At 50.6% G+C, this 18,611-nt stretch overlaps 1 protein-coding gene across 30 annotated transcripts in view; it reads right to left on the bottom strand.

The window, feature by feature from the left end:
• Window positions 1-6,563: 6,563 nt before the first annotated feature.
• The window catches only part of NCAPG2 (non-SMC condensin II complex subunit G2), a 60,565-nt gene continuing 48,517 nt past the window's right edge, over window positions 6,564-18,611 (bottom strand). For 17 of the 30 annotated variants that reach the window (XR_014833397.1, XR_014833390.1, XR_014833392.1 and 14 more), the window contains 5 exons: window positions 18,007-18,147; window positions 16,474-16,577; window positions 14,911-15,011; window positions 13,882-13,981; window positions 6,564-6,952 (listed from right to left, as the gene is read on the bottom strand). Coding sequence is in view for 14 of the 30 variants with exons in the window: in XM_085005022.1 (XP_084861148.1) it covers window positions 6,901-6,952; window positions 13,882-13,981; window positions 14,911-15,011; window positions 16,474-16,577; window positions 18,007-18,147 (498 nt within the window). In the remaining 16 variants the exon portion in view is untranslated. Of the gene's footprint in view, window positions 6,953-8,061; window positions 8,226-13,881; window positions 13,982-14,910; window positions 15,012-16,473; window positions 16,578-18,006; window positions 18,148-18,611 lie in introns of all 30 variants that reach the window. The other 13 variants (XR_014833388.1, XR_014833385.1, XR_014833386.1 and 10 more) reach the window with 1 other exon arrangement.

The raw sequence follows: 18,611 nt of genomic DNA, 5'->3' as shown, positions 1-18,611 counted from the left end.
CACCCCTCTGCCATCCCTTGCCTGCTCATGTTTGGCTCCCTGAGCCTCCTCTGACCCCAAGGTCACGCAGTGCCTGCTCCTGCTGGGCCCTGCCTGACCCCGGCGGGCTCCCAAGGCGTCACCACCCTAGATGAGGCTGGGGCCTCGCAGGCAGTTGGGTGGGGAGTTTTATCTTTGACCCAAAGGCCCAGGGGACCACTTCCCAGAGAAAGCTCTATCCACCCTTTCAGGGACACCGTGCTCCCCCAGAATGCAGCTGCCACCTTCATCCATCGTGGGACTACAGTGCCATTTCCTCCTCTCGCTACTCGCACAATGGGAGGCCCCCAAGCTGGGGAGAAGCACGGAGAGTGGGCTTCTCAGGAGACGGTTTAACCATCACATTCTTCTCTGTGGCAGGACGTGGGTTAGCGCCGTGCTGCTCTCCTAACAGCAAATGAGTCTCCTGAGCAGAGGCATCAGAGATCTGCTGGCAGACTTGTCTGAGAAAGGCCGGGACACACTCCATCCTCGGCCCCACTGAGCAGCTGCCAAGTCCTGTGTGAGCATGCCGGGCTGACCCCAAACCCAGGTTCCGGCCGTGAGACCCACCCCAGTGAAGGCGGGAGGCTGATGGGCTCCTCTGTCCTCTGAGGTCCGTGTGCTGACAGTAACAACAGGAAAGACGGAAGGTGAGATCAGGGTGAACTAGAAGGGCGAGCTCCCTCGTGACCGGTCACGAGGTGGTTCAGGAGCACGAGGTCAGGCTTGAAACCATTCGGCAATATCACTGTGAAACCAAAGGGCCGGTTACCAAACACCCGAGTCCACTTCTCCTGTCAATCCGGGTCCCTGTCGTCGGGTATCTGCTTGAGTTTGAGGTGCTGTGCCCTGACGACATGGAGGCCCCTGGGCCACTAGGAACCGGCCGTGGTGAAGGACCAGAGGAGCCAGGAGCCCTCCGGAGCTGTGCCCTGCAGGACTTTACTTCTGGGGCTGTGGTGCCTCCTTGCTTGGCATTGTTACGTGGGGCTCGCATAACAGCGGGGACTGTTTGTTCTTGCCTTGTTTGACTGGCTGCTATGGACAGTGGTTTCCAGAAGCAGGTCCTACTGTACCCCCGTGGCCTAGCCTCAGGACGCCGACAGTGGAAAAACCGGGGGCACAAGAGGGACTGCAAGGACACTGTAGCAATAACAGTGCAGGGAGAAGCACAAACCCACAGGAAGGCACAGGAAAGGGTACCCCGTTCTGACCACAGCAGACCTGCGCTGGGCTCTGCTGCACCTGCCACGCCGCCCAGCTCTGCCGACAACGACGCGATAGAAAAATGGAGGGTGAGGAAGGAGGGAAGGAAATCTTGCGTAGGAAGAACAGGCCGCCAGCCCAGGTTTCTGGTGGGCGGGAGGGCTGGCTGGGTACGTGGTCACGATAGGAATCCCCAAGGGCTGGACCCGATACACTGGTGTGTGCGTGTGTAATTGCACGTGTGTGTGAGAACATCATGGCTGATTGCTGTTACAAGGCACACACACACCTGTCCACTGTGGGCACAGCATTCAAACATTCAAGCACGAGCTTCTTCCAGAGCCCTCTAGGTGAAGGGGGTGTCTGCTACACGGTTTGCTGTTTGGGCCTTTCTCCTTATAAAAGTGTTCCATCCATTGTGTCACAGGTGCTACTGTTTACGATATGTGCCCACAGCCTGCCGGGGTCAGCATGGGACACGACCCTACAGTTCACAGGATGAACAGATTTGCAGTCACAGGTCAAGGAATGACTCTTCAAAGGGACTTTCAAGACCCTTGTGCCACGTGTCCCTCCGGGGCCTCCTGTCCTCCTGAGGAGGGAGCAGAGCGGGACTCCCAGAGGGGACACAGGTCGGGGCTCCAACCCCAGCCCCTGCACGCCAGCCTGGCCTTCCCTCGCTGAGTGGGGACCCAACAGTTTGGCAGACCTGATGGTTGTGACTGTGGTCAGTGCCCTGGGTCACATGGGGGCTGGCCAGAATAATGAGGGCCAGAAAGTGTTTCAGAGGGGGGGAGCGCGGCCTCCCAATGGGTGTTGGAAACAAGGCCCAGCTGCGGGTGATCCGCTGGGATGGTGGGCGTGAGAGCCGGAGGAGAAGGGCTCAGACACGGGTCCCAAGGTTTGGCAGCCCCGACTGCATCCTCCCCTCGTGTTGGTGGACACTCGGTGTGCGGGCTGGAAGTGCTGTTTCCCCTTGATCAGGAGGGCTTTCTAAAGAAGGGGGTTTAGGGGTGCTTTCAGGGCAAGCAGAGGCAGCTTGGGCACATTCCACATATGTGACCAAAGCTGCCCCAACCTATGTAACAAGCACCTTCAAATTACTTATCTGGGACAGTCTGGCCCTCCCTCTTGGCAGCCATGATGAAATCTGAATTATTGGCCAATATGGTCAAATCCGCCAGGTTGCCACTTTCACTTGGCTGGTTTTCGTGTCAACACGGCCCGGGTCGGTGTGAACGGTGAGCTCAGTGTGTCATCCGATAGTCCGGCTCCACCTGGGAGGGAAGGCAGCTGCCAGACCCCAAGGCAACTGGCAGGCACAGAGCCCCATCCCCAGGGGGGAGCAACCTGTTCCCACCTCGGGACTGTAGAGGCGGGACCCCGCACAGCTCAGCACAGGGATGTCACCTGCCCCTCCCTGCCCCACCGTGTCAGCTCTGTCCCATACCGAGTGCCACCTGACACAAGAGCGCAGGCCCAGGGTGGGCAGTGGGGAGCTGCACCCGAGTTCAGAGGAGTCAGGGTTAGCACATTGGGGGCTGTGTCATTTCGCTCTGCCAGTCAGACGAGGGTGGGAAGGGCGGCTGGCCCAGGCCGTGGAGCTGGTGTCTGTCCCGCAGGGGCCGCACTCTCTCCAAAGGCTCTGGGGAGAGTAGCTGGCACCTCCCCCACCTTCCCGTGGACTGAGGGCAACCTTGGAGGCAGCTGCCCTGCGCCCGCCCCTATGGTCACAAGGCCTCCCTCTGGCTCCCTCTCACAGGGACACTCGGCTCCGATGGTACCACCCCCCCCAGATAATCCAGGAGAACTCGAGCTCCTACACTTCACATGTGCAATCCCTGGTGCCATAGAAGGTGGCAGCCGCAAGTGCCAGGGGTGCTAACAAATATTTGGGGGGCCCTCATTCAGACCACAAGGTCCTCAGGCAACCATGCATCCCACACACAGTGTTTATCCCAGAAATGCCCTTTTATTCTGTAAAGTGATCCACCCTAGAAACAGCCAACGGTCTTCCAGCAAGACAAAGAGTACAAAGGTTTGAATGTGTGAGCTACCACCCCCGAACCTCACTTTCTTCCACTCCTTACAAGCGTAACTCCACACGGAGGCACGCAACCACTCCCCTGCACGGGAGAGGCAGAGCCCGTCCACCAGGCCCAGGACGGGGCCTGAGCTGGCACTGCCGCTCGACTCGGGAAACTCCATCCACCCTGCGGACCTCGGTCCACTCAGCTGAGGAGCAGAAAGCCTGGCCTGGGCCAGATGGTCCCTGAGGTCCTCCTGGCAGCCGGGACACAATGGCACACGGGGTCTGTGATGCTCAGCTGTCCATGGCATGAGCTGTTCACAGAGCGGGAGCCGGAGGACCGTGGCGGCAGCATCCACCCACAGGATGAGCAGGTTCACGTGCAGGGGCCTGAGCCTGCCCCGAGCCCACCCCTCTCCTGCAGCGCCCCCGACATGCTTTGCTGGGAGGCAGGGGAGCCTCCTGGGATGTGGGACGGAGAATGAAGGCTTCTGGGGGCCAGCATCCCTGGAGGCCTGGCTGAGGCCGAGATCTTTTAACCCACACATGAAGGAAGCCCCCTGCACGCACTGCTCACACCCACCAGCTGCTGACCCGCAAGGACGCCCAGGGCCACCTGGGAGCAGCTGCCCATACCGTATGTGGCCAAGGCTCCAGGAACACGGGCTCCTGTTCAGATGCTGGTGCCAGGAGGACAGATTTGTACACCAGAAAATGGCCCCTCATCTGGGGGAAACGCCAAAAGGCTGCAGCATGACAGATAAGGTGACCCTAGGGGCAGCTAAGACACCTCTGAAATCCACCCTTTTCCAGAAATGTCCCGTTTTCAGGAGGAAGTGTGGTTCAGGCACGAGGTAGCTATGAACTGTGTCAGGATCCGAGTGGAGCCAGGTCCTGGAAGAAGCAGCCAGAGACCTGGAAGCGATTCCCCGACCCTCCCGCAGGAAGCGCCCAGGCCCACCACTCACGGCCTCGCTGCCTGGGGGCACAGGCCCGCTGCCCAGCCCGAGGCTGCTTTTCCTGCCAAATCCTGCGGAGGGGAAGCCGGCATCTGCACTGTTTCCAGTCCTCTTTCAAAGATCAAAGGCCCAGGGGTCCTAAGAGGCACCACTTAGGTCCTCTGGCAGTCTCCTCTTCCATGTGTAGAGGAAGGGGGGCTGGCGCCCCCGCCTGGCCTTGTGCACAGCTGGCCCCACAGCCCATGGGAGCCTTGACAGTGTCCCAGGCTCACGGGGACAGGCACCATGCTCCTCGGTGTCTGGGGACCACCTTTCCCAGGCCCCCCAGGACCCTCTGGGGAGAGAGACTGGACACATACCCAGCCTGCCTTTTGGGGGCCTGGCCCTTCAGTCACTCACAGCTCAGGTCTGGAACCTGGACAGACTTCTCACTGGGGCCTTGCAAGGCCATTGTCCCCGATGTCCTGTACCACACAGGACCCTCTCTGTGACTCTGGCCCCATGCGATGTGCACACCAGTCTCTCCGAGCCGCCTTCCACACTGGCAGCCACTGTGGCACTTCCACTGCTCCCAGGTTCCTCGGAGCTGCTGCCTGGGGTCCCAGCTGATAACACAGGCTTCGCAGGGGCACGTGTGCGTTCTCTCTTTCTCCTGTCAATTTTGTTTGTTTAAACCTTTGTTAAATATTGACTACCAAACACTATTTATCACCCGTGTAAGGTCAACAACCGGAGCTCTATCTGCGGTGTAGGAGGCGGATTCCCAGCACTGCGGTCTGCACCTCGTCACCTCCTCGTTTCCCTCTGTATCGTCACCACACCCGTGAGCAGAAGCAACAGTGGTCAGTCTTGCAAGTTGCAAAGCTGCCCCCCTGGTGAAGTGGGGCCAGGTCCCAGGTCGACAGCGCCGCCCACCCCCAGAGCAAGGAGTCCAAGAGGCTTGCCACTCTGCTCTTGCAAACCTGAAGTTCTGTGCACCTGCTGTCTCCCCGTGCACCTGCACAGGCATTTCTCTGGGGTGTACGCCTACGGCCAGACTCTATGAACGACTTTGGTCCCATAAAAATTGAATTATATTTTTTCCCAAATTGGATTATTTCATCCACCAAGTCTGAACAAGATAAAAGAAACCTTGTCTATTCAAGACTTACATGTAAATTAAAAAGTTAATTAATCTCTTCCCACAGGGAAAACAACATCAAGCTCAATTTTGCAGCTGAGTGCTACAAATTCAAGGAGCTATTTCTCCTCTTGCAGTGACTCTTCCAGGAATATAGAAAGACACAATGCTCAATTCATTTTATGAAGCTTCTTTTTAAAAAACTTTTATGGCCATACCTGTGGTATATGGATGTTCCCAGGCCAGGGATCGAACCTGCACCTCCACAGCAACCCGAGCCACTGCAGTCGGGTTCCTAACCCACTGCACCACAGTGGGAACTCCAAAGCTTGCCTATTCTTGACACTAAACCAAACAAAGGGGAAACAAATCAACTAATATAAAATACGGCTTAGTTAGCAAAGATGTTTAGAAAAATCTTCCATTCAAAACCAGCTAGGGAGTTCCCGTCGTGGCTCAGCAGTTAATGAATCTGACCAGCATCCATGAAGACGCAGGTTTGATCCCTGGCCTTGCTCAGTGGGCTAAGGATGCGGTGTTGCCATGAGCCGTGGTGTAGGTTGCAAATGTGGCTCGGATCCTGTGTTACTGTGACTGTGACATAGGCTGTCAGCTACAGCTCCGACTGGACCCCTAGCCTGGGAACCTCCATATGCCGAGGATGCAGCCCTAAAAAACAATAGCTAAAGTAAGCAACCCCCACTCCGTTGTCAGACAGCCCTGGGTAAAACCATACCCTAAACGCTCACGACTGTGGGAGAGTCCATTTCTGTACCTTCTTAGAGAGACAGAGGCGCTGAGTCGCTGGCACTCCTCTCCCTCCTGCTTCAGGGCTGGGGCCAGAATCCGCGTGCGTATGAAGGACGCTGACTGGCCTCGACCCGGGCCATGGGGACGAATGGACGAGCGGAGCGGGTGAGGCGGAGTCAGGACGCTGCAGCCAGGAAGCCGGGGCCCGTCCGTCCGCCCAGGCAGCTCTCAGAAGAAAAGGTAGAAACGTAACAGTGATTCAGCTCCAGTTTGAATGGCTGGGTTCTCTGCCATCCTAGTCGCAGCTGCAGGGCCCACCTCAACACGCAGGGACCAGAAGAAGAGGCTGCTGGCAGGTCTCACCTACGGCCCCTCTCCCCACGGCCGCTCCCCCCGACACAGGCTCCCCCCAAAACTCAGCCCTCATCCCTGGGGGGAACACTTGGACTATTATTTTTAAATGAAGCACACAAGTAGATACTGTCACGGCTTTATTACTCATAGCTTGCAAGCAATATTATATATAAAAGTCATTTTTAAAACAACCAGGTTTGCTAGAAAAGTGTCTTTTTTTTCCTTTGCACCACAGGTTTCTGCACCATTGATACCTGGAGTTCTTTAAGTTAAATATATTATTTATACAGGCACGAGGCAAACAATTAAGAACCTTTGAGTTTTCTACTCATACCCACCCCGACATGAACGGCACCCTTTTTCCATTTATATGGGCTATCAGCATTAAAAACACTAGGAAAATACACATTCACTCGCCAAGTCCCTTTTCTCTGTTTACAAGGCCAAAGACGCTGGCTTGGTCACGAATTCAAAAGCGCTCCCAAAGTTCTCGATGATGATTCGTAGAGGAATCTGAAACAGAGGGACAAGGGACTGAATCATGCAGTGAAGTCTAGAAATGGTTTCCAACCCACATCAAGAGAAAACTGAAACAGTCACTGCTTCTCACATGCAGATGCGGAAGAATGCCCATCGCCCAAAACTTGTGTGACACAAGGCAGGTGGGCAGAGCCGACCCCACTGTGCCTGAGGACACAGAGCACCCTCCGCGGTGGACCGTGCTCCCCGGGCCGTGCTCCCGCAGGGGGACTCTTATTTAGTCAAAAGGCCTCTCTGCCTCGTGGATCCAGACCCGTGCAGACACGCGACATCGCACAGGTGCGGCCGGGCGCCTCGCCTTCCCGCAACCACGGGCTCATCTCCCTCCCGCCCGAGAACACGGGGATACGAACCCTAGACGCCCAAGGCGCACTACTGTGGTGATGCTCACCCAACCCCCCAGTGGCCTGAGACCTGCACACACACCTCGCTCGCCCTCCCCGCCCCTGCACACCTGTGCCCAGGTGAGACTTGCTCGTGCTCACGCTCCTGCCCACCAAGCCACCTGGGTATGTGCCCTCCCAGGACGCTAGCCTCACACCCCCACGGGGTGGCTCGACGTGGAGGGCCCTCCCTGGCTGCCCTCACCATCGCCCCCGTCCTCCTGCATCGCCCGAGGACTCCCTCAGATGGGGGGCGGGCCGCCAACCTCCCATGCCTGACGAGACAAAGCTCAATCCTTATCCCAAGGGACTTCTCAGCTTGAGTCATGCCTCGGCCTGGAGGTGCTATGGGTGCTTGGCTCTGCCCAGGTCCTGCCCTGTGGTAACTAACCAACCACACAGTCTGGGGTAGCCCTGTCCAGCATTAAGACAAGCACAGCGAAACTGCGTTTTCTAGTAGCTTCATTAAAAGACATCGAAAGAATCAGGTGAAATACATCTCCATACAGGTGGCCCTTGAAGAATGCAGGGGTTTGGGGCACCAACCCTCTGCAAAGTCGAAATCTGCATATAACTTGGTGGCCCTCCCAGGACGTGGTCCCTCCGTATCCAGGGTTCCTGAGGTATTTACTATTGAAAAGAAGCTGTGCCTAAGTGGACCTGTGCAGTTCAGACGTGTGCGGACAAGGGTGTTTTTACCTGACCCAACACCGAGGGAAGTCAGCTGCCCCCAGCGCAACGCATCACCCACAGGGTCTGCCCATCAGCGTCAGAGCCCGCGTGACCTTACACCTGGGCCACACTTCGATTCAGACTCAATTGTTCCACACGTCACAAGGGGCCACGTAGGGGCTGATACAGATCTAGAAGATTTAAGATTTTTCTCTTTATCTCAAAATTCAGGAATTTTACTCAGACTTAGGTGAGATTTTTTTCATCACCCATGTAGAATTTAAAGAAACAACAACAAAAAGTCTTTAAAATAGCATATTTTGGGAGTTCCCGTTGTGGCTCAGCAGAAATGAATCTGACGACTATCCATGAGGACACAGGTTTGATCTCTGGCCTCGCTCAGTGGGTTAAGGATCCTGCATTGCTATGGCTGTGGTGTAGGCGGGCAGCTGCAGCTCAGATTCAACCCCTAGCCTGGGAACCTCCATATGCCACAGAAGCAGCCCTAAAAAGACAAAATAAAATAAAATAAAACAGCTTATTTCCTTAGCTCCAGGAAAATCTCTCTCACCGGCTGCGTCCCAGGGCCTCTTCCTGGTCAGCCCTCCAGGGCTCCCCTGCGTGTCTGTGCTCAGTGACCTTCCGGACCACCGGGAGGCTGTGGCCCTGTGCCCCAGCAACATCTGATTCAGGTTTTAGTTCTAGGACATTCTTCCGGGCTGACTGTTTTTCTTCACCGATTTTTTTTTTCTTTAGACTCCCATCATTAGCTGCCTGCCTGGCTGGTGGGCCCGGCTCTGCCTCTTTACGAATGGCTGTCCTATTTCTCTCTCCCTTGACCACTACACACGTGCAGGCACATCTGTCTGTGCCCGTGGATCTCCAAGGGGGAGAAAAACAACCAGTAAGATAAACAATGTATATTTTTTATTAAAGAGGGGTTTTATTTACAGGTAGTTTTTAATTATCCAGACCAAGGTCCCAGGTGCTTTTGGGTTTTTTTTTTTTTGGCTGCACCTGCAGATATGGAACTTCCTGGGCCAGAAACAGAATCTGAGCTGTAGCGGCAGCAACACCAGATGCTTCATCCACTGTGCCAGGGCCAGGAATGGAACCCAGGCCGCCACGGAGACAACACCGGGTCGTAACCTGCTGAACCACAGGGGGACCTCCTGGGTTTTGATGCATATTTCTAAGTGAGCTATAAAAAGCATCCAGCCTCAAATTCAGTTTTTAAAAATGACTACTGAAATTTCACAGAGTGAAGTAAAGGGACCTTACTTATCAATACTTGATGACAAAGACGAGGCCACTTTCTCAGGGGAAAGTCCTTTCCTTCGAGGTCAGTGTTGGGGACCCACCAAAGCCACCGCCGAGACACAGTTACTACCGGCAAGAAACGTCCTTGTGACGTGGGTCCAGTTCACGTCATAGGAGACACTCACGACACAGCACAGCCCTTCAGAAATAACCTCGAATGGGAAATCCTGTACGAGGCACGGGAGTGACACGAGCACAAGCCCTGGGCAAAGGCCTGCCGCTTGTGCTGAGAAAAGTGTCAGTGTACAGAGCTGACAGGGCGCCACGCCACGTGAGCCACTTAAAGTGCAAGGAGACGGCACCCAACAGACCAGTCACAAGGTACCAATCCTGCTGGAGAGAAAGCTGGTGTATTGTCCAGAAAATGCTCCTGTCTGAAGGAATGGACGCCCCACTGCCTAAAACATTAACTCAGAGGGTTCCCAGAGTCCTAAAGACGGAGACTCACCTTAATGTCTCTGTATCAACATTAAATCAATAAGAGTTCAAAATGCAGTCTTCAATTTTAATTGCCTACCTTCCATTAGATTGATTTTTTTTTTAAGTTTCATCAATTTTTTAGGTCATTTTTCTTCCAGACACTGGTTTTTGTATGGCTTGCATATGTAAGTAAGAAGCCACTACTGCAGAGCCTCTACCTATTTACTGTTTGAGGGTGCTTCCACCTGTGTGTCAGCTTAGTGGAGAAAACGGCACATAGTTGTAGAAAGAATGAAGAAATAAAACATTACTGTTGGTGCTGTGCCTCTGTGGGCCTCAGCTGGGCCCTGGACCGGGGGCTGGCTGTCTTTGGTTGCGAGCCAAGAAAAAGCGTTCAGCTCTGGTGAGCAGGGGTGCTGGCGGGGGCTTCCCGCAGGGCCCGGCCTTCCCTGAAGGCCTGGACAGCACGGGGGGCACTGGGGGCCCCACGGGATGGCTGTCCAGCCAGTAGCCATCTGAGCTGCTGGAAGCTCATGGACTCAGCAGAGACCTCAGCCTGGCCGAGTACTCCCTGAGCACCGCCCTATAGACGGCCTCCTGGCTCCCAGAAGCCAGGTGTCAGTGGTCCTGGTCCTCGAGAAAGCCTCAGGGCCCCATGCTGGAGCCAGGCTCAGCCCTGGGATGTGCATCCCCCCAGGGGTAGCACTGTCCCATCTCTATCGTCCATGCCTCAGAGTTTGCTGCAACCCTCACTAGTCCACAATCCGTCAGAGCAATGCTCTGGTAAGAACACCTGACTGTGAGCTTACACGACGCTGGTCACTGTGGGGTTTCAGCCTCCAGACTGAAACACCACAAACACTGCGGAAAGGCTCACCAAAGGAGGCTGAGGGGCTGTCTTAATACCTGACAAAATGGATTTTACAGAGAAAAGTATTACTAGAGAAAAAGAGGGACCCTTCATAAGAATAAAAAGGCCAATTCATCAAGAAGATATAGCAGTTCTAACTTCAAATGCTCCTAACATAAGGATTGCAAAATACATGAAGCAAAACCCCTCCAGGAACTCTCTTGTGGCCCAGCAGATAAAGAATCTGGCATTATCACTGCAGCCACTCAGGTCACTGCTGTGGTGTGGGTTCAATCCCTGGCCAGGGAGCTTCCACACACCACAGGCACGGCCAAAAACAGCAATAAAAAGTAGATGCAGCAAGCAGCAACAGTAAGGACATAGCTGAACTCAATCAGTCAACAGGATGCAATCAACACCTATAGCCCACTTCACCCAACAACAGCACAAGACACATTTCTCAAACTTACACGGAACATCAGCCAAGACCGATCACACACTAGGCCATAAAACAGATTAACAGATTTAAAAGACAAGAAATCCATATAATGTCTGCTCTCCGACTATATGGAATTAAACTAGAGATCAGTAACAAAAAAGTAACTGGAAAGTCCTAAAGTGTATGGAGATTAAATAACACACTTCTAAATAATACATGGGTCAAAGAAGAAATCTCAAGAGAAAGGCTGAAATATTTTTAACTCAATGAAAAGGAAAACATCAAAATTTATGTGATTCAGCAAAAGCAATGATTGAAAGTTAACTTATGGCAGTGAATCAATATATCAGAAAAAAAGAAACGTCTAAAATCAGTAATCTAAGATTCCACCTTAGGAAACCAAAATAAACAAACAAAACCACATTAAATCCAAAGTAGGCAAAAGAAAAGAAATAATAAAAATTAGAGCAGAAATTTTAAAAATAGATTGAAAACAAGAAACCAAAAGCTGCTTCTTTGAAGAGATCAGTAAAGCCAATAATGCCTCTATCCTGGCTGAATAAAAAAAAAAAAAAGAAAGAGGACACAAATTACAATCAAAAATGAAAAGGGGGACATCAGTACAGATCCCACAGACATTAAAAAGACAATCAAGGAATACTATGCCCACAAAGTTGACAACCTAATGAAGTGGACCAAATCCTTGAAAGGCACAACCTGCCAACTGACTCAAGAAGAAACAGAGTCTGGGAGTTCCCGTCTCGGGGCTCAGTGGTTAATGAATCTGACTAGGAATCACGAGGTTGCAGGTTTGATCCCTGGCCTTGCTCAGTGGGTTAAGGATCCGACATTGCCATGAGCTGTGCTGTAGGTCGCAGACATAGCTCAGATCTGGTGTTGCTGTGGCTGTGGTGTAGGCTGGCAGATGTAGCTCCGATTAGACCCCTAGCCTGGGAACCTCCATATGCCATGGGTGTGGCCCTAGAAAAGACAAAAAAGAAGAAGAAGAAAAAAAAAAGACAGTCTGAATAGGCTTCTATTAAAGAAATTGAACTAATAATTAATAACTTTCCCAAGTAGAAGGCATGAAACCTAAATGATTCACTGGTGAATCATACCAAATATTTGAGGAAGAAGCTATACCAATTCTTTAGTCTCTTTTAGAAGACAGAAGCAGAAGGACTATTTCCTAACTCACTCTATAAGGCCAGCATTTCCCTAATAGCAAAGCCAGACAAAAATATTATTAAGAAAACCATGGAACAATCTCGAGAATATAGAGGCAAAAGTACTCAACAAAATATTAGCAAATCAAACCCAACAGTGTATAAAAAATTATACACCATAACCAGGAGTTCCCGTCGTGGCGCAGTGGTTAACGAATCCGACTAGGAACCATGAGGTCGCGGGTTCGGTCCCTGCCCTTGCTCAGTGGGTTAACGATCCGGCGTTGCCGTGAGCTGTGGTGTAGGTTGCAGACGCGGCTCGGATCCCGCGTTGCTGTAGCTCTGGCGTAGGCCGGTGGCTACAGCTCCGATTAGACCCCTAGCCTGGGAACCTCCATATGCCGCGGGAGCGGCCCAAGATATAGCAACAACAGCAACAACAACATCAACAACAACAGACAAAAAGACAAAAGCCAAAAAAAAAAAAAAAAAAATTATACACCATAACCAAGTGGGATTCATCCAGATATGCAAGGCTGGTCCGACATCTGAAAATTAACTAACGTAATCCATCACATCATCAGGCTAAAGAAGAAAAATCATATGATCCTACTGACAGATGCAGAAAAAGCATCTGATAAGATTCAACTCCTACTATAAGAACTATCTGTTAATTAGGAATAGAATGGAACTTCCTCAACTTGATAAAGTATCTACAGCTAACACTATATTTTTAATGGTGAGACATGAGAGGCTTTCCCACAAAGATCGCATACAAGACAAGTATGTTCCTTCACGATTCCCATTTGATACTGTACTGGAAATGCTAGCTAATGCAATAAGACAAGAAAAGGAAAGAAAGCATACAGATTGGAAGGAAGACACAAAACTGTCTTTATTCATAAGTCAGCAATTTTGGATTTTTAAAGCCTTTCTCCAAAGGAGAAGGTAGCTATGGAAAGTGACTTATTTCCCAGGCATATATAAAACTAATTATCTGGTTAGTTTTATATAAACCAGGGCTCTGTAACATTTAACCCTATGGTGTTCAGAAAACAACAGCAAGAATAACATTGTTTCTGTGGCTGGTTTGAGAGTCAAACACAATTCAGAAGAGTCTACAGGAAATTATATAGCATGTAAAAAGAGTATACAGCAGCAAAAACACTCAGCTGGAACAAAGAGGCCAGTGAACACATTCTTAGGCAGCAGTCCCTCTGGCAGCAACAGGACAACCCAGAAAGTAAGAAACAATGTTTATTTCTTCAGTCTTATGGGGACCATTCCAATTCCTAATGCAGATACGTGCAAACTTAATTATATCTCAGGAATGCCCGTGGTTTCAAAAATATTGCAAATTATCAAAAAAATAATGTTTACATTTAAAACCATGTAAAATGAGTTTATATGCCTTTACTTTTCTAAAGCAGGATTTTGCAAATGAGTTCGTTTTTGTTTTTAAAGACAGACCGAAGAAGTGAATTACACAAATGCTCAAGGGATCTTGCCAATAAGAAACACTTCTATCCTTTCAATCCCAGTCTTCTACCTACCTGGCTGTAATCAGCAAAAATGAAAACATGATCTAAAATACATCTATGGAAGAGCTATAGTTTTTAAACATCACACCTGGGGTACAGCTAGGGCTTTACCTTTCCAAGCTATCTTCTTCCAAAGTAATTTCCATGAATGTCTTTAGTTTTCTGTGCACAGTAGCTGCCACATCCTTCACTTTGGAACTCTTATGTTTACCTGTGGGAAAATGGTGTTAAAGACAGGAAAGTGTTTGAACACTACCACACAAAAAGCGCACGTAGTCTATCAACGCAGGCACAGTTTCAATAAGATGGAGCCTCCTTCCCTCCCTTTGAGTGAATCCATCTATCGAACAGTGGAACAGTGGAACAGTGATAACTCTCTTCAGAGGAATGTTAGAAGATGCAATGAGTGATTACAAAAGCACCCTGCCAGCTCTGAGGCGGTTCCCATGTGCCAGGTGGAGAATGGCCCTCACCCTGCAGACTCTCCAGGAGACACCCTGTCAGGCAAGTCCTTCCTGATGTGGGCCTGTCACAAATCTGCAGCCAGACTGTGCCTTCAGGCTTATATGGAGAGCTTGTTTTGAGAAGAGAACTCTATGCATAACTTGGGCAACAATTTCAATATTAGTAAAACGGACCCCAAAAAATAGAAACTTAACAGTAGCCCCTCTGCAGGGACATTACTGTATTTTACACTTAGGTAAGCACTTTACAGGTATCTCTGATTATTTTTTCAGTATTATTTCAGTTGGCTGGGATAGTCAGAATAGGCATGACTAAGGCTAAGCAAATCAGCAGATACACTAAATATTAATACCAAAACACACCATCATTACAAAAAATGAATTCAGATTTCTAATACACACAACAAAGGCGATAAATGACAAATCAATAGAAATTTGGTCTGAGGCACAGAGAGGGACACATAATGGGTCCAGTGGGGAAAGTGGACAGAAGCTGCACGAATAAGTGGGAGCTGGCTGTTATTCAGGCTGGTCCAGGTTAGCTAGACAGCAGGCACCCAGGCGGAAAGCACTGAGGGCCTGACCGGCCAAGGACTTGTCCCAAACGTCCCGCAGCAGTTCTGCATCAGATGCACCCAGCAACGTCCCAGGCAATACAAGACAAAACTTGACCAACCTTTATTGATAACCAAGATAATGTGTGTAACAGCTGTGAGACATACAATGCCTTCAATGTCCTCAGAAGTGACACAGGCCTTCAATTCATCTAAAAATGACCTGCAGAAAAGTAATAAGAAACTGGAGTTACTCTAAAGTATACCCTACATTTACAGAAAGACAAATGTAGCCAGGATTCATCAAGCACCATGAATTCTGGTCTTCAGGTAACACGGGAAGTTGACTGAATGCTACCCATTCTCTTCCCTGTGAGTATGAGACGCTGTGGCTAGAAAGAGAATGATGACATTCTGGAAACTGAAAAAAGCTATGCTGTGTTCTCATGATGCACTGAAACGAGATTTAGTATATTATTAAAAGGTAATTTATGGCTGCTAAACACAACGCTTTTTTCGTTTTTAGGGAACATATCTGCTATTAAAGCTCCACATATCAGACATCTGCAAACCTCTGCAACCCCTCAGTCCTAGAATTTCAGTCATGTGACACCCGGCATGGACAACCATCAACTGCATGCAGAATAAAAGCCTCACCAGTGTTTAACCAAGTCGTGTTCTGAGAGCGTCCATGGCAAGAAATATTTCAGTGTACAAGAACTTTTTTTTTTTAATGGCCGCACCCGTGGCATGTGCAAGTTCCCAGGCTAGGGGTCAAATCAGAGCTGCAGCTGCCAGGTCTACACCACAGCTTGTGGTAACACCAGATCCTTAACCCACTGAGTGTCCAGGGTTACCCACATCCTCATGGAGACACTGTCGGGTTCTTAACCTGCTAAGCCACACTGGGAACTGAGTACCCGTGAACATTTCATTATTTTTTTATTTTTTGCCTTTTTAGGGCTGCACGCGCAGCATAAGGAGATTCCCAGGCTAGGGGTCTAATTGGAGCTAGAGCTGCTGGCCTACGCTACAGCCACATAGGATCCGAGCTGTGTCTGTGACCTACACCACAGCTCACGGCAACGCCAAATCCTTCACCCACTGAGCGAGGCCAGGGATCAAACCCGCATCCTCATGGTTCCTAGTCAGATTCATTTCTGCTGCGCCACCGACGACGGGAACTCCCACATGAGCATTTGAAATGTTTCCCTTTAAGTGAACGTTATTTATGGTAAGCATAACCACAGACTATTTGGATGAATCTACTGCGCAGGAAGTTAGAATTTCTCTGGGTTTTTTTTTGGTTTTGTTTTGTTTTTTAGGGCCACACCCTCAGTATGTGGAAGTTTCCAGGCCAGGTGTTGAATCAGAGCTGTAGCTGCCAGCCTACACCACAGCTCCCGGCAATACCAGATCCCCGACCAACTGAGCGAGGCCAGGGATCAAACCCGAATCCTCATGGATACTAGCTGGGTTCATTTCCGCTGTGCACAATGGGAACTCCCTAGAATTTCTCTTTGTATCAATATAAGGCTAATATCTTTAATCTCTCGTCAAATGAAAGAGAATCGTACAGGATGTTTTCTCCCAGGAAAAATGTACTGTTTCGGAATTCTGACAGTCAAATACTGAGAGTTGCAGCCATGACAAGAGTAAGGAGACAGCAAAGAGAAAGCGGTTACCTGACTACGTTGGGAGGTTTCATCACGATTCCTATTAAACACCGAGAGAATGGCGGGAGGTCTGAAAGACACTCTGGGGGAGCAACCTCTTCAGTGTCGGAAACCTGCAAGAAAAGGTCAGGTCGGTAACACGCACTGTGACGGGGACGGACCAGTGGCCTATGTCACACGACTCTGGGTCTTCGTCCAAACCTGAGAAAGGCCTTCCAGACACTCAGAATAAGGACTTTTATCATCTGTTGCAACGCCTTCCATGACTGCGATTAACCTATCACTCTAGACAAGGGGCATCTCAAGGGGATGGACAGAAGAACAAAGCCAGACATGACCTTCAAGCTTTCTGTCTTGATTCAACCTTCAGTTCAACTACCTTCTTCCGTAAACAATGTGTTTCTATGCTAAGCAAATTTAACGCATTAATCTTGTTAATCCAGATCAGGTTTTCTTTCTTTCTTTTTTTGTCTTTTTGCCTTTTCTAGGGCCGCTCCTGCAGCATATGGGGGTTCCCAGGCCAGGGGTTGAACTGGAGCTGCAGCCGACGGCCTACACCACAGCCACAGCAACGTGGGATCCGAGCCACATCTGCAACCAACACCACAGCTCACGGCAACGCCGGATCCCTAACCCACTGAGCGAGGCCAGGGATCAAACCTGCCACGTCATGGTTCCTAGTCGGACTCGTTAACCACTGAGCCTCAAAGGGAACTCCTGATCAGGTTTTCCTAACTCAAACTTTTTCTATAAAGCAGTGAAATAGTAAATATTTAAATTAAGTCCTAAATATTTTCAGCTTTGTGGGCAAAACAGTCTCTGCCACAGCTCCTCAAGTGGGCTGTTACAGCACCAGAGGAGCCATAGGGAAAATGCAAATAAACAGGCACCACCCTGTTCCAATGTAACCTCAGTCACAAAACCAGATGACGGGTCAGATTCGGCCCCCAGGTCCCTGACGGCCGTGCAGCTCACTGGGCTGAAGAACTTCCAGCTATTCTAGGAATCGGTCCAGTCCTCACATTCCTAAACCAAAGCCACTCCCTTCAAGCTTTCGGGATGGCCTCACATTTTATTAGTGTCTTAGAATGTTGTCGACTTTTTTTTACATTTGTCATTTTATTTATTTTATTTTTTTGTCTTTTTGTCTTTTAGGGCCGCACTAGCAGCATATGGAGGTTCCTAGGCTAGGGGTCGAATTGGAGCTGTGGCCGCCAGCCTACACCACAGCCACAGCAACGCCGGATCCTCAACCCACTGAGCGAGGCCAGGGATTGAACCCGCGTCCTCATGGATGCGAGTGGGGTTCGTTAACCACTGAGCCACAACGGGAACTCCCAGCCTGGTTTTAATTAAGAGTGACAACGGCCTTCACACAGTGCCCCACAGTCACGTGACTCTAAAACAGAAACCAGCCATGAAACTGTTGAGGGCGGCTGTGGGCAAAGGAAACCTCCCACTAAACTTGAAAAAACACTTGGAAACCCATGAAGATGTGCTGCCAGCAGAAAACAGCCTGGTTTCAGGACCAACACGCTTCACCTTCTGGAGCCAGTGACTGATCTCGACCACAGACGCGGCGATCAGAGTGGAGAGCACGCCCCGGTGGACGGGCGTGCCCGGGTGCCACGACTGCACGGTGGTGATAAATTCCTGAAGAGGCGTCTGAACGGAGTAAAGGAGCTAAAAAAACACAGGGGTCAAGTTTAGTGCTTCGGAGAAACGACTTCCAAGGACGAGGCCTCCTGCGGCCTCCCCCGCAGCCTCATCTCTCGGGCCGTCCCCAGGGTCCCCACCCTCCTTTCTGCTGCTGCTGAACACATGGGGAGACCCCGGGATGGCAGCCCCGCCACCCGGGGTCGGGGGAGGGACGGGATGAACTTTATCCCATTCTTTCCGCAAAGCGAAGAAAAACCCCAAGGGCAGGAGTATCAACAACATCACTCAAGTTTTTGAAACAAAAGAAAGAGGAAGAGACATCCGTGTAATTAAGCGAAGACATAGCGATGGTCCGTGTGTTCTGAACGAAGCTGCACGGCCAATGGCGAGAACAGAAAAGATGTGACCAGGACCTAAACGGGAGGGACACTTGAACCAACTCACCAAAAACAGGAACATTTCACATTAACCCAACTATGAACTAGGCT

This window comes from Sus scrofa, chromosome 18 (assembly GCF_054392235.1).
Source record: "Sus scrofa isolate SSC_HxYL_T2T_F1_AM1 chromosome 18, Sscrofa_HxYL_maternal_Yorkshire_Landrace_v2.0, whole genome shotgun sequence".
Classification (NCBI taxonomy): domain Eukaryota; kingdom Metazoa; phylum Chordata; class Mammalia; order Artiodactyla; family Suidae; genus Sus; species Sus scrofa.
This window is presented reverse-complemented; position numbering and strand designations above follow the sequence as displayed.